The sequence below is a fragment of the Durio zibethinus genome, chromosome 26 (assembly GCF_047325235.1).
Source record: "Durio zibethinus cultivar Kanyao isolate XHJ-2024 chromosome 26, ASM4732523v1, whole genome shotgun sequence".
Taxonomy (NCBI): domain Eukaryota; kingdom Viridiplantae; phylum Streptophyta; class Magnoliopsida; order Malvales; family Malvaceae; genus Durio; species Durio zibethinus.
In genome coordinates, this window is record NC_143187.1 from 2,330,581 (window position 1) to 2,344,191 (window position 13,611).

At 30.7% G+C, this 13,611-nt stretch overlaps 3 protein-coding genes across 3 annotated transcripts; all 3 read right to left on the reverse strand.

The window, feature by feature from the left end:
* On the reverse strand, positions 1-3,717 carry LOC111275450 (uncharacterized). The gene is made up of 12 exons (XM_089755874.1): positions 3,693-3,717; positions 3,236-3,315; positions 2,899-2,976; positions 2,723-2,773; positions 2,403-2,478; positions 2,052-2,131; positions 1,658-1,720; positions 1,258-1,500; positions 1,126-1,188; positions 707-772; positions 489-534; positions 1-396 (listed from the first exon to the last, which is right to left on the reverse strand). Exons 1-12 carry the CDS (start codon positions 3,715-3,717, stop codon positions 299-301), a joined length of 969 nt encoding a protein of 322 aa, XP_089612000.1. The 3' UTR covers positions 1-298.
* Positions 3,718-7,059: 3,342 nt separating this feature from the next.
* Positions 7,060-8,529, reverse strand: LOC111318545 (RNA-binding protein involved in heterochromatin assembly dri1-like). The gene is made up of 4 exons (XM_022921404.2): positions 8,404-8,529; positions 7,907-8,261; positions 7,509-7,620; positions 7,060-7,410 (listed from the first exon to the last, which is right to left on the reverse strand). The coding sequence occupies exons 2-3, from the start codon at positions 8,251-8,253 to the stop codon at positions 7,530-7,532; spliced, it is 438 nt and encodes a 145-aa protein (XP_022777139.1). The 5' UTR covers positions 8,254-8,261; positions 8,404-8,529; the 3' UTR covers positions 7,060-7,410; positions 7,509-7,529.
* Positions 8,530-12,463: 3,934 nt separating this feature from the next.
* Positions 12,464-13,556, reverse strand: LOC111274462 (protein kinase PINOID 2-like). The gene is made up of 2 exons (XM_022859121.2): positions 13,271-13,556; positions 12,464-12,800 (listed from the first exon to the last, which is right to left on the reverse strand). The coding sequence occupies exons 1-2, from the start codon at positions 13,450-13,452 to the stop codon at positions 12,707-12,709; spliced, it is 276 nt and encodes a 91-aa protein (XP_022714856.2). The 5' UTR covers positions 13,453-13,556; the 3' UTR covers positions 12,464-12,706.
* Positions 13,557-13,611: the final 55 nt, after the last annotated feature.

Here is a 13,611-nt window from a genome sequence, read left to right on the forward strand (position 1 = left end):
TAGCCTTACAATAAATATATCATACATTCAGGCAATAAAGTCCAAAGTTAACATCCCACCGCTGGACAGTAATTAATTGGAAAGTGGAAGTTCAAGGGCAGACTCCAAATGTTGTTCCATATTCCAATTACTTGTAGGAAAGAACCAATTCCAATAGTACAAATGTTTATCAGAAACACTAAATTTTCTTGGAGATCTCATGTACTGCAATGCTACAGGCATGTATATTCATTATATTAAAGAAGGTAAAGAACACAAAGCTTATATCTGTGACAAACTATTAAGTACCATCATGAGATCACAAGAAGCAAATTAACCAAATCACCAACTGCAGCTTCTTTATCCCCTGAAAAGAAGCGAGTAGTGCGATAAGAGCATCGCCATATCCGACGGGATCTATCATGTTGAACAAACAGGTAACAATAAATGACCAGGTTACACTGCAAAACACCACAAATTGAAATATATTGAAAGATGACAAGACATACCACCATCCTCTCTTGGAATTTTTATGACTTCCCCAGATACATCAGACTGGTAAAAGAATAATCAGAACTAGAAAAATAAAATCCAGATTGATTGGTCATATAAACATAAGCATACATAAAAAGTAAGTAGCAAGAGAAGTAGGGTGAAATCCACCCTCATTTTCCATCAGTCAACATACAAAAATTGCAGCAATTCCCATTTAAGTCAAGATTCATACCTCAATTGGAACTTCAGCACCTAGTTGATAAATGTAGCAAAGCATTTTCCCCTCCGCTATTTGCTTCTGTTGCATAATAGAAAATGTTACCATCAGGGATTGATCCTTTTGTTACAGAAAATAACTCAGAATTTCTCAACAGAATCTCTAACCTACTGAAACAAAAACCAACAATTAAGACTCTCAATTTGACAGTACAAGGGAACCAATGGGATGCGCTAGAGATGGCTTCCAAAATCAATGGTTTGATGTATGTTTTGTCTGTTGAAGATATTTTGAAAAAGAGGAACGGTGAAGTTATCTTGAATGCTATGACCAAATCAGAAAAACAGTATATTTTATTATAATGTGATCAAAACAATCTATTTTTTGGGCTCCTAAAATAAACAAACTCCTACCAAAATCTATTGAAGTAGTACCTCTTTACACGATGGTGGAGCACGCTTCCCCTTAATGGTTCGTGATCTCCTGAAGAAACCTACCTGCAAAATTTATGATCTTTAGTTCTACTAGTTCAAAGAAAGAGAAGAATTTAAAATTCAGTTTCTCACCTTTGGAGACTGAAATATCACCAAGCCTTCATCTGCAGCTTTATCAAGTAATGATTGGAGTCTCCCTGAAGAAGACATTGATTTGGTGATAGCTAAAGAAGGTGAAGAAACAGCCCCATTTGAGTCAGGTGCTTCAACAGTTTTATTACTGCTGACGCGGAAAGGAGGAGGACTTGGGATCGCAGGTGGAGCTTCACTGTTTCCAGCTAAGTGCCTCACTATGTATAGCCCAAATCTACCAAGCTAATACACAGAGACAGATAGAAAGCTTAAGAATTTGATAATTCATAAAACAAAAGATCTGCAATTGTTTTGGATACAAAAGAAAACAAATTCACGTAGAAAAGCTATTCACATAATAAAGCAATTTACGACACAAGTATTTAAAGTTTAAACCAACATACCTTAGTTCAAACTCTGCAATTGAAGTCGTATTGCATATATCTCTGACCAGAGATTCCACCTGCGGTTAGAAATTGTAAACTATAAACTTCTAAAACAAGCAAAAAATTATGTTTTTTCATTCATTTATAAAAAAAAGTCCCTAAGCAGACATATTCACATATTTATTCTCAATTTCTAATTTATGAGTACATAAAAGGCAGACAATTCAACTACTGCATTTTCTCCTAGTCCCATCAATTGTTTCTTCACAGCTACTTAAAACAGAGTTAAAACTTGAAACAGCTATGCAAGCATAGTTCATTAATTGAATTACCCAGTAAACTTCAATAATGGTTTTGCATAACATATATGCTTGCGTTAGTTATTTACAAAAACAATTATGAACTCACCCCAGATGAATTTGCAATAAGCTGGCTAGTCAAACTGGACATATTAGTCTCTTTAGAATCATCTGCTAAATTTAAAGTAGCTGCAAGTCAGCAACCAAAAGGATGTAGATATAAGCTATAGATTGACAGAAATATATAAGATTCTCACCCCAATCTTAGACTCGAAGGAAATCTCATAAAATGGCATTTTCAACAAATCATTGTAGTTTTTAAAAAATTCAAAAGCGAAAAAAGAGATGATGGCAAAACTTCAAAATTTCAAATTTACACACCTTAATCAGTGGGGTACTTCATTGCCAAGTTTGACAGTGGCTACTCCGAGAAAAGACAACAATTAAAATGACATGTGACCAGCAACAATCTGCAATACGATTTTATTTTCCCAATGAGTAGCATGTACATCAACCTTAAATGAAATAGGATTGAGCTGTTGAGACACAAATCGATTAGACCATTTCATGAAATTGTTACAAATTCAAACATGTTTCAATAGTTATAGTCTTTTCTTTCCCTCCTTATGCCACCATGTATTCCTTTCCCTACTTTTTTTCTGCCAAAGCCTTACAGCATAGTGACTGATGATAGATTTACAACCTCTTTCATGAAGAGAGAATGACTTCAAATTGCAGAGACATTATAGGCTATCCCCATTTCGACAAATTTGAGTGGACAATAGAACCAGAAAGAGAGGTGAATTGAATATTATCAACTTGAACCATATACTGTCATTCAATCGCATTATTCATCTCCAAAGTAAATAAACTGAAAACTACCTTTCTATTTATATACTACTGCACTATGTGTGTGCGTATGTTGTGTGCGCGTAGTTCATTTGTTATACACATACACGTATTACTCTGTATATGTAGGTGTACATATGAGTTATGAACCAAGAAATTACCAAAGATTTTAAGGAAAGATTAGTCTGTAAAGCAATCCAAGGGGTAAAATTCTACTAAATCTGAAACAAGTAGAATAACATGTCTTCATGATTATTTTATCTATACTCATTAAATACTCAAAGGATGGAGATGAAAATAAATTTGAAATATTCGTTGGATGAGAGTATAAGGATAGATATAATATAAAAATAAGAATAAAGAATACTTTATCTGTCTTGTTCCTTATCCATTGATATCTCTCACGTTAAGATTTGTTTTTTTTAAATGATTGCATTAAATAACAATGTTAAGTCTCATATTCATAATCCTTCTTTGTTGTTTTTCTTTTTGACGTACATAAAGAGGAACCTTTGATTTCTTTACTATATATAACAAGTGAATATGTGTTAATATTATGTAATTGATTTTTTTATACAAATTTTGAATTACATAATAAAAAATAATCATTTCTCATATTGTAATACATAATAAATAAATTTTTTGAAAATTACTTACCTTTAAAACTATTTGTTGTCCTCGTTTTTTTTTTTTTTTTTTTTTTTGTATAAAAGAAACAATAGTTTAGTTGACAGGAAAAGAAATTATATATACATGATTTAAATTTTTAAATTTATTTAATTTAATTTTTTAAGTTTTAAAATTAATTGTATAAATTAATTGAATTAAGAATTTTTTTTTAACACATCGCTCTTTTACTAACAACTGCTTATTTAATTTTTTTTTTTTCAAATGCACACACATTTCACATTGGTGTTCTTTACCATTAATATAAGTATAAATGTAAATGCAAAAACATGCTTATAAGTTATTTAAATTGTAAAGTACATTTATTTCAATTTATATGTTTTCTTCGAAAAAGGCAGATATCAATTTATATTCAATGTATTTTCAACTATCGTTCTACTTTGTTTTTAATGAATTGTGTGACCCATAAATTTCATTTTAAATAATAAAAATCTTATTTGGTTGTAGTCTACTAGAAATAAAGAATTGCATTTGGATAGATTTTCACAGATATAGAAATCGATTTGACAATGATTGAGTGATAGATTGCTATCAATTCGATAATGATTAGGCTGCCTCTTTGGTATTAATGTTATTTATTAGTAATTGAATCTTCAGCAATTAAAAAATTATTTCATTTGCATTGTGTTAAGTTTGATTAGGGAAAGATAAAAGGAAAAAAAATTGTTATTTTTTATTTGATAGTCGAAAATAAAAAATAATGAATTTATACATTTTTCGTCTTTCAAATTTAATCTTTTCAAATATAAAAAGAAAATATTCATTCCATTTAAACTAATAATTTTACTTTTAATCTCATTTTTATAATGAACTCTTAGTTATGAGATAGTAGCAAATTTTTTTCAAGGTTAATCTATTTCTATTTTAAATTGAAAACCATTAAAAAAACACTTTAAAATATAAATATTCATTTATTTTTAGAGGTCATGTATCATGAGGATACGATGAGATAAAAAAATATATATATGAAAACCGAATATTAGAAAATTTTTAATTTTTGATTTAAATTATTAATATCATTGAAAATCGATCCTTATCATCAAGAACCAAAGGCGAAGGGGAATCATTTTAGAGGGGATATGTATAAAGAATCAAATAAAAGCTTTCAACTGTAAAAGCCTCTTTCAATGTCGAGGAATGTTATAGCTAATCCCCATCTCAGCCTCTAAGTACGGAGAATCCAAGACCAGCCAGACTTTAACGTTGTTTCTTAGATCACTCTTCAGATTAAGACTCTGTAATAAAATACTATTGCTTAAGTCTGTCGAGGACCGTTTGCTGGTTGTTTTTGGACAATAATATTTGTTTTTTTAATCCTTGTGTTAGCAAGGCCCAAACATGGTCATAGTAGGAACTTGATCCAACCTTAAACCAACTTAAAAAGGAGTACATTTTTTTTTTTAACTATTGCAACATAATCATTATAAAAATATATAATCATTTTAAATTTGAAACTTAATCAAGTTGGTTCAATTAACCACCTGCTCAAGAGGTGTTTGGTGTTTCAATTTCTAACATATATTATCTCTTCCCTTATCCATAATTTGCAACCGGTTTTGTATAAAAAATAATATAATTTTTTAAATTATTCAAGGTCTTATCTTATAGCATATGCTTTCAATATGGGATAATAATGTAATATTAAAAGGAGTATATATAGCACAGCAAGAGTGCATGCAACTAGGAGAACATCATGGGCCCCAAACAAGCTTGTAAGATTACTTTATAAACTAGCCATAAGAGGACTAGACATTTCATTAATATCAATAGGATAATTAAACACAAAATGAGGTAAACATAATTAAAGTTAGCTGAAAAAGGAAGACAAAGAATCTTTACTTAAAGAATAAAATTAATAAATATTAGTAGTACTAAGTAGTAATAAAATTAATAAATTCAAATTGATTTTCGATTTTTTTCTCAAACCCTAAGTAGCAGTGTTGGAAGAGACGTTAATGAATAGATTGTTGCTAGCTTTTTTTAATCCACGATTTGTAAACTTTTTGGGATACAATATAGGTCAATAAAGGGAATCCAATGTGATTTTATGTTTTGAATATACTTAGCTTTTTGGCATGATAACAACTTCTCCAAATTGGAAGCAATTTGATTTTTTAATCATGTATGTGACTAAATTAAGGAACAGTCTAATGGTAATTATGTATATTTGACTTCACACAAATTAATTAATTAAAGGAGTACTGATCAAATTCAAATTCCACCAATTTAAAAGAGCAGTTTCTTACATTAAAAAAAAATGTTCTTCAGTTTCAGAAAATATGCAGAGATTAAAGAACAAAAAAAAAAAAAAAAAAAAAAGGCCAAACAAATTCGCTAAATTATAATGATTTATTTAGTTTAATTTAGTTTAGACAATAGAGGCTGCGCTTTCCATCCTATAAACATAAACTCTACATGCTTCCCAAAGTTTAAAATCTAATTTACCAAAAAAAAAAAAAAAGAAATGTAAAGCTTTTAAGTTGAAAATCCAAATTTTAACTATCAAGAACCATTTCCTCTTTAAAGACATTAATTTGATTACAAGTTACAACGAAGAGGAAATGGTTCTTGATAGTTAAAATTTCTACTAATGGGAAAAGAGAAGAGAATCATCTTTTTTGATACAAGCACAGTGACAATGGTGTAACACTAAACTAATTACCTCTATGGAGTATATAAAACATCAAATTAAAAGGCTGTGATACCATAAAAACAACAAAAGGTTTAAGATTTTAGAACACATTTACCTTTAGACCAGCCTTAATTTTTTTCCCCTATGGTATTAAGATTAGCCTCAAGTGTTAGTTTGCTGTTATTATTGGACAACGTTTCTATATGTTACTAATTAAATTCTCCTTTGCTTAATGATCATATTTAATGTTCGAACCTGAATTTGGAGTGCACTTATTTTTAATTAATTTATTATCCTTTCAAATCTCTTCAAAAAAAATTATTACCCTTTCAATTAAGTTTAATATGTTTTCGGGTATGTTAGTTTTTAATCTTTTAAATTATGATTGAGATTCAAACTCAAAATCTTAAATTGCAATATCATTGAATTGCATATTATTCCTTATATACAAAATCCTACTTCCACACCATCCTTCCCCAAAAAGAAGTAATTGAACAAAGAAATATATAAAAGGAAAGGATGTGTACAATCAACAATATACTTTTAAAGCTTTGCAATATCTATTTATTACTCATAATTAGGTTCTCTTTTAGAAAATTATTATAGGGGAATCACTATTTACTGTCCCTCAGGCTTTTCAAAAGAAAAATTTGCTCATAAATATTCCGTGAATTTTGACCCAACGTGGTCCCTTATATACAGTGAAGTTACAAATTCCCTTGATCTTCATATTATTAAACTCTTGTTCCTCATCATAGCAATAATATTGTTTAAATCACTTTCCAAACCAAATTTTCGAACCCACATTCAGTTTGAAGCAGCCTTAAAGACTCACTTGTTATAGAAGTTAGAGATTACTCGTCCCATCAGATAATGATCAGTCACCATACAAAGGAGAGAGATGGGAAGGGAGAGAGGGTCATTTTTTTAATCTACCTGAAGAAGTTCATGCAAATAATAATTTTTACTAATGGGAAAAGAGAAGAGAATCATCTTTTTCGACGAAAGCCAAGCACCATTACAATATAAATACTCTCTAAAATACATAAAAAGAAGACAATAAACGATAGATTGAAAGCATCATCATCACAAAAGTAGTACATTTGCTATATTCTTATAGGAAAAACATGACAAAATGCTAAGGGACAAATTGCTTGTGGTGGTGATCAACAAACGGCTTTTACACCATGCATGTTTCTTCGCCTTAAGGAATTTCTAGCACACACTCCAAAGGAATATAATCAAGAAAAAGCAGTAATATTCTCTCATTTTAGTGATCTCTCTTACTTGGTTGCAACACCTACAAGGTCAAGCCATGTCTATTAATTAGAATTGTAATCAAAATGAATGAAGAAATTAAAGTTAAAAAAAAAAAGAATATGGTGAAAAAAAATGTACCCAAAAATGGATAGCATGGTTTTAGTATGAAGTTCTATTGTTAAAGTCCCTTGGGGCACTGCATCTGAAACATTCCATCCGGCTCGCAAAATTGTGCTCATTGCATCCTGACCTGCATTCATCCATCATATATGTAAAAGTTGAATTGAAATTTCCACAAGAACAAATAGATTCAGGGTCATTTTCTTAATGTTCTTTTTTCTTTTTTTAATTCTTAAAGCTTTCAAAAGCAGTCAAAAGGAAATCTATATAGTAAGGAAAAGAATGATATATAGATAGTAACAACTAAAGCTTTCAAAGAACAGAATCTGGCGAGCAAAACCAAAAGCAAAGTTCTGTACGGAAAAGTTCCGCCATTGTCAAATATTAAAAGAAAAAATGTAACAAGAATTCATCACCTGGTACATATCCAGTCGCCAGATTTCCATCCGGATCGATTACCTCCAAATCCTCTGGAACGTGGGACGTCACAGTCAAAACCTCCAGCAGAGTCATCCTTGAGTGCACCACATTTGAAGCAGCTGGAACGGCTGGCAAAATTGTGGGTGCCGCAGTTTCCAGCAGTGCAGTACCAGTCACCTGGTCGAACATCGGAGCCGGTGGTGAATCCAATTGAGGAGCCACCCCTCCCACCGTAGCTACCAAAGTCACCCGACCGAGATTCCCCGCAACGTTGGCAGGAGTCCCTCCTTTGGAAATTCAGGTGCTGGCATGACCTGCAGTTCCAATCTCCTGGCCTGCTCATGTTTTCTCCTACATAAAAAAACCATTTAATCCAACATGATCAGGGGACAAAACAGGAACAAACAAAAACACAATGTATCAAAAAAAAAAAAAAAACCTTAGGATTTTGAAGTGACAAGTTTATAATTAGATACAAAGAAAATAAACTAACCTGAATAATTAGAATAATAGAAAGCTGATGATATAATGAAGAGGGTGAAGTTGAAGGAATCCTTGAAGGAAATGACTCAAGGAAGGGCTCTTTATATACAATCTTAGACCACTGGAAAAGGAATAAATGGAGGGCTGTGTATGTACTTTTTCTTGTTCTTCACATTGTCTTGATAAATGAAATAATTATAAAAAAAAATTTAAATCTAAAGGAGGAAAAGGGATAAAGGAAAATTCAGGCTATGATTCCAAAGACAGGAAATTTTGAAAATTAATTTGAAATAAATGCTTTGGCTCCGGCTCCTTTTAGGGTTTTGGGATATGATTATAAATTTTAGTGAATGCACAAATACATAGTTTATTGGGTAAATCTGGGAAATATAGAAACAATTTAGCTCTTTTTTATTTTATTATTTTATATTTTCGCAACCCAATGCAAATTTCCTTCTGACACTAAGTGAGGGATTATATACACATTATTATTCCACTTGATGTGCTTGTGAACTTATGGGGTTAAAGAATCAATGTTTCCCATTGAAGAATAATTTACCATATTTATTTGAACAAAAAAATTTTATTAATAAATTTTTCATCATTATCTTTTTTATTTTTAAAGGTCGACGAAATCGAAACCAAAGTGCCTATGGCATGAGATTATCGTAATTTTTTAAGTATAATCAACAACTTTCCGAATGATTAGAGTTATAAGTTTAGGGATTCAGGCACCAAATCTCTAAAATAATTCATTAATTTCTCTTCCACATAAATAATACTTTTGTTTCCAATACAAGTGAAATTAAAAAACTAAAAAAATTTTTGAACACACAAGTGAAATTAATAAACTTAATAGGCAAATAATGACATGAGATAATAGTAGAGATAACGATTGGTCAGGTTAAGTTGTATTTAGATAACCTTAAGTCAAGTCATCTTTTAGTTTAAATTTGTTTAGGTTCAAATTATTTCGAGTTCGAATTATTTTGAATTTAGATAATTTAAATTTACATTTAAATTAGTGAATTATAATCATTCATGTTCCTTTTGTTAACTTTAAAGTAAAATCAATTCAGATTCAAGTTTTAATCATTTCGAATAAATCTTTCAATTCATTCAGATTTAAATGTCATTTTGGGTTCAAATTGAGCATGGTTATAATGTTAATTTTTATTGTCAAGTTAGATTGGATGTTTCGAATTCATACAAGTCAGAAAGACATTTTGGTCACAGTTTGCTTATATAACTATAGTGTAGTCCAACTCTCAAACTCAAGCTGGAGTTACCTCATTGATTCAGCCATGTAGACCTGGCCAGCAGGCCAACAAAATCAGGATCCCACATAAAAGCAAACAGAAGATCCTGTCAGCCTACAAGCACAACAGAGCTAATCCAAATTTTCTGTTCAATCAAGTGAAACCATGAACCTTAGAAAAGGCTCTTTGACCAGTGGCATCTGGGACCCTCCTCCTCTAGCACGGCCAATGCAATCTCAGTCCCCTCAAACAAAATATGGGGAAAAATAAATCTAAGCCAATATGGCTGTTTTGTTTTAACGAAAAAATATAGAGATAAATAAGTTGCTCAATTTTTCAAAGTTATGACAAAATGTGCAATACCCAATAATATAAAAACAATGATTAGGAGTCGTGTATTAAAAATGATTCCAATAAAAAATCACCGATTAAACACAAATCTAAAATATTTATGTTAAGGTGAACGATTCTTATCAATTTTATCAACTTCTTGTTGGTAATATGGCTGCATTTCATTTTACAGTCAAGAATCCAAACAAGCATTTCTTGCCATTACATGAATATTCTGAACAATAAAACCTAGGCAGGGCCACATCTTATCTCAATTTTTTTGGTCTTGTCTCTTTCAATTTTTTTTTTTTTGTTCAGATGTCTCTCTCAACTATACTTGGGAGAATCAACAACAATGCCAGTCAATATGTATGAGTAAAATTGTTGCTGCTTTACATATTTGAATATTCTCCTTTTTGTACTTGAGCTCCAATCGAGTAAACGAATTTCCCTATAATTTTTCACCAACTCAAAACCACTGTTTTTTTTTTTTTTTAACATGCACTCAATTTGTGGCACCATCTTTATTTTCTTAAGGAATTCTTTGAAAGTAAACCCCAAATATATATTGCATCATTCCAAAAAATATTATAATTACTATATACTCAAACTCCTATAATATTCGGGTTATGCTCATCGATTTCTTCTATGGATATATTATTTAAAGGATATTGAAAGTTATTTGATTGTGATTGTAATTTTTATTAAGTAATTTCATAAAATAAAAAGTTCCCATTTACATTTTTCATGTATTTTTAATTCATAAAATAGAATTAAAATCAAGTTACATGATTAGGGATTCAAATTGCCAGACCAAATCTCCTTTTTCCTCTCATTGGTAAGTCGCAACATCAATATTAAGAGAAAAAAAATTAGAAAAGAAAGCACCTAAATGGAATACAAATGGAATCATGCATGCACATTTTTCATTATCTCTTGATAATTTTCTAGGCAGAGGAGAGAAAAAAAAAAGAAGAAAAAGAAAAGGCAAACCAAAAAGAGAGAAAAAAGAAGAGCAAATGGTGAGTTTCAATAAAGATAGGTTTGAAGTTGATGATGGAATAACAAGTCCTTCGAGGCTTTGATTTTGACCATCTTTTTCTTTTCTCTCTTTTTCTGCGGCTGCTTTGCATACTATTCCAATTCTTTTCTTTCAATTTTCTCTCAGAAAAGAAATAACACATGAAGGGAGAATATGTAAGATATATGGCCTGGCCTCCATTCTCTTGGAGAAGGGTAAAGGAAGAAGAGAGCAAACTGTAAAGAGAAGTGGGCTGATTCGATTCGCCTTGGGAATCGTTCCCATGCATGACCACGACCAACTTAATTATATTCCCCTCCCCTTTATTTCTTCCCCACCACTCTTTTACATTCTCCTTTGACAAACACCCCTATTTTGTCGTGTTTTTGTGTGCGTGCGTTTTTACTAGGTAAAAGGAGATTTTCTTTACTTTATTTCTTTTTAACCAAAAAAAAAAAACTTAATTACTATTATACATATATATGGATTACGAAAGATTTAAATTTAGAGTTCGTTTTCATAATCTAATAGTAAAATTTTTTAATTTTACAAATAAGATTAAGAAGTTTTTATATATTTTACATGTTTCACTTTTTTTTCTCTATGATACCCTAAGAGGTATGTATTATTCTGTCAATGCTGTATGTGAAATTTCAAAACTCAACAATTAATGATATAATAATTTATCTTAAATTTATATTTTTCACGGAATATTACAAAATATTGTGTTAATGCAAATGACAAATCCTACTATTATGCTTTCAATTACTTTGATTTTTTTAACAAAAATAAAAATATTAAAATATTTTACGAAATATTTTGTTAATGTAAGCAAAATTAATTTTCATCATTTCTGTTACTTTATATCTAAAAATCAACGAAATTAAAGTACAATGACAAAATTCAATATTAACACATAATACATTGACAAATTTGACCTTAATACCAAACTTATTTATATTCCGAAGTAATCACAAGGTTATTAGCTTCATTTCTTGTATTTTCTTTATAGGAGATAAAGATGGTGGGCTTCAAATTCCCACCTTTCTTGTATTCCTAAATCTTCTTAGCCACTTAGTCAAGAAGTTGAAGACCATTTCTTATGTTGTTAGCATTTCTAGTATTAGCTAACAATATTCATGTTAGCTTCATTTGTTTTTGTTAATTATCATGAGGGGCACATCCAACCAGCAGTTAGAATTTAAGACTATTTTAGAGGTCTCTCGAGTCCGAATCTTGAAAAAAGAGGGGTGAAATTTATTAAGAGTAAATTTTTTTGTCTAGTCCAAAATCATCTATATTAAAATAAAAATGCTAATTAATTAAGGATATATGTTTAACTAGTAAATTTTTTCGGATAACAAGTTGTTATGTTTTAGTACAAAAGAGGTCAAGACTTTTGGGGAATTGAGAAATAAAAATTTATAAATATTGAGAATTGATTTTCGACTTTGTTAAAATTTAATTTTTAAAAAAGATAAATGATTCATTTGAATTAAATTTCGAATTCCATTGTTATCTACTTTATTATGCTACAGAACATGTATAGCATATGGGACAAGAGTCCCCGGCTCACATGCTTTAGGATTCCATTTCATTCCATAAGATAAGGATTTAGTCATCCTTGAGTCCATGACAATGACAATATTGTTACTTGCTCATGCATTTCGATTTTCAATCAAACATGATTTCAAATTTTCTCTTCAATAATGCTCACGTTCTTCGCTTTCTCTTCCGCAAACAAATAGTGATGATGAATAGAACAGCTTTTGTAGTTGAAGTGCCGCCATCGTTGACCTGTTAAGATCATGCATTCAACCAATACATACATACATACATATATATATAGTTATATATATGAAAAGGGAGATTTAAATGAACAACTTTGGGGTTTAAGGACGGGGCCAGGGGATAGGACTAGCATAGCACTACATGAAAAAGAGAGAACCATTTTAAGTATTATAAGTCAAGTAAACCAAAAGCAAATGAACCAAATAAATAAATAAACCAAAAGCTAAAGCAGTTGGCTAAGTTTTCCTTTTGGTACCTATGGCTGAGATTTTTTTTTCCTTTTGTCTTACTTTGGGCCATCGTTCAGTTAGATCTCGGAAAGATGGTAAAACTTAAACACTTGATGATAGATGTTGTTAAAAAGGTATTTGTACTGTGTAAAAAGAAGTAATGTAGTCCTTTTATTCCAATTTTGAGTAATTTAATATGTATATTCTTTAAAAAAATAATAACAACAACAAAAAATAAAGACTTACTTAGATGATGGGATGGTAAATCTCATATCAGACCGGCGTTGCTGAAGAGTGAGCAAGTCGCCATCAGGAAAGTATTCCATGACCAAGCATGAGTACTGGCAACAATCAAGCTCTGCATACAGTGTTGGTAGGAATGGATGATCAAGCATTCCAAAAATCTTCCAGTGCCCACTCGATGCCATAGCCAGAAGTGTTCAAGTTCAACACGACCATTCCAGTAACAGGCGGTTAATGGCTACCCAAGCAGGAATATGTTTCCTTTGTGCTGTTTGGCTACGATTAAAGCTAGGATTGCAGTGTGATAACAGAATCAGAATTTGGCTTAGCCATTGTTTGAGAAG

What these genes read in the sequence shown, in the direction of transcription:
- LOC111274462 (XM_022859121.2), bottom strand. Translation starts at nt 13,452, where the DNA reads ATGGCATCGAGTGGGCACTGGAAGATTTTTGGAATGCTTGATCATCCA. An exon ending in TTTACCATCCCATCATCTAA is followed by an intron (nt 12,801 to 13,270) that starts GTAAGTCTTTAT and finishes TGATCTTAACAG; the next exon opens with GTCAACGATGGCGGCACTTC.
- LOC111318545 (XM_022921404.2), bottom strand. Translation starts at nt 8,253, where the DNA reads ATGAGCAGGCCAGGAGATTGGAACTGCAGGTCATGCCAGCACCTGAAT. An exon ending in GGCGACTGGATATGTACCAG is followed by an intron (nt 7,621 to 7,906) that starts GTGATGAATTCT and finishes GGATGAATGCAG; the next exon opens with GTCAGGATGCAATGAGCACA.
- LOC111275450 (XM_089755874.1), bottom strand. Translation starts at nt 3,717, where the DNA reads ATGGTAAAGAACACCAATGTGAAAT. An exon ending in CGTATTGCAGATTGTTGCTG is followed by an intron (nt 2,132 to 2,402) that starts GTCACATGTCAT and finishes GCTGACTTGCAG; the next exon opens with CTACTTTAAATTTAGCAGAT. An exon ending in CTCCACCATCGTGTAAAGAG is followed by an intron (nt 773 to 1,125) that starts GTACTACTTCAA and finishes ATTATGCAACAG; the next exon opens with AAGCAAATAGCGGAGGGGAA.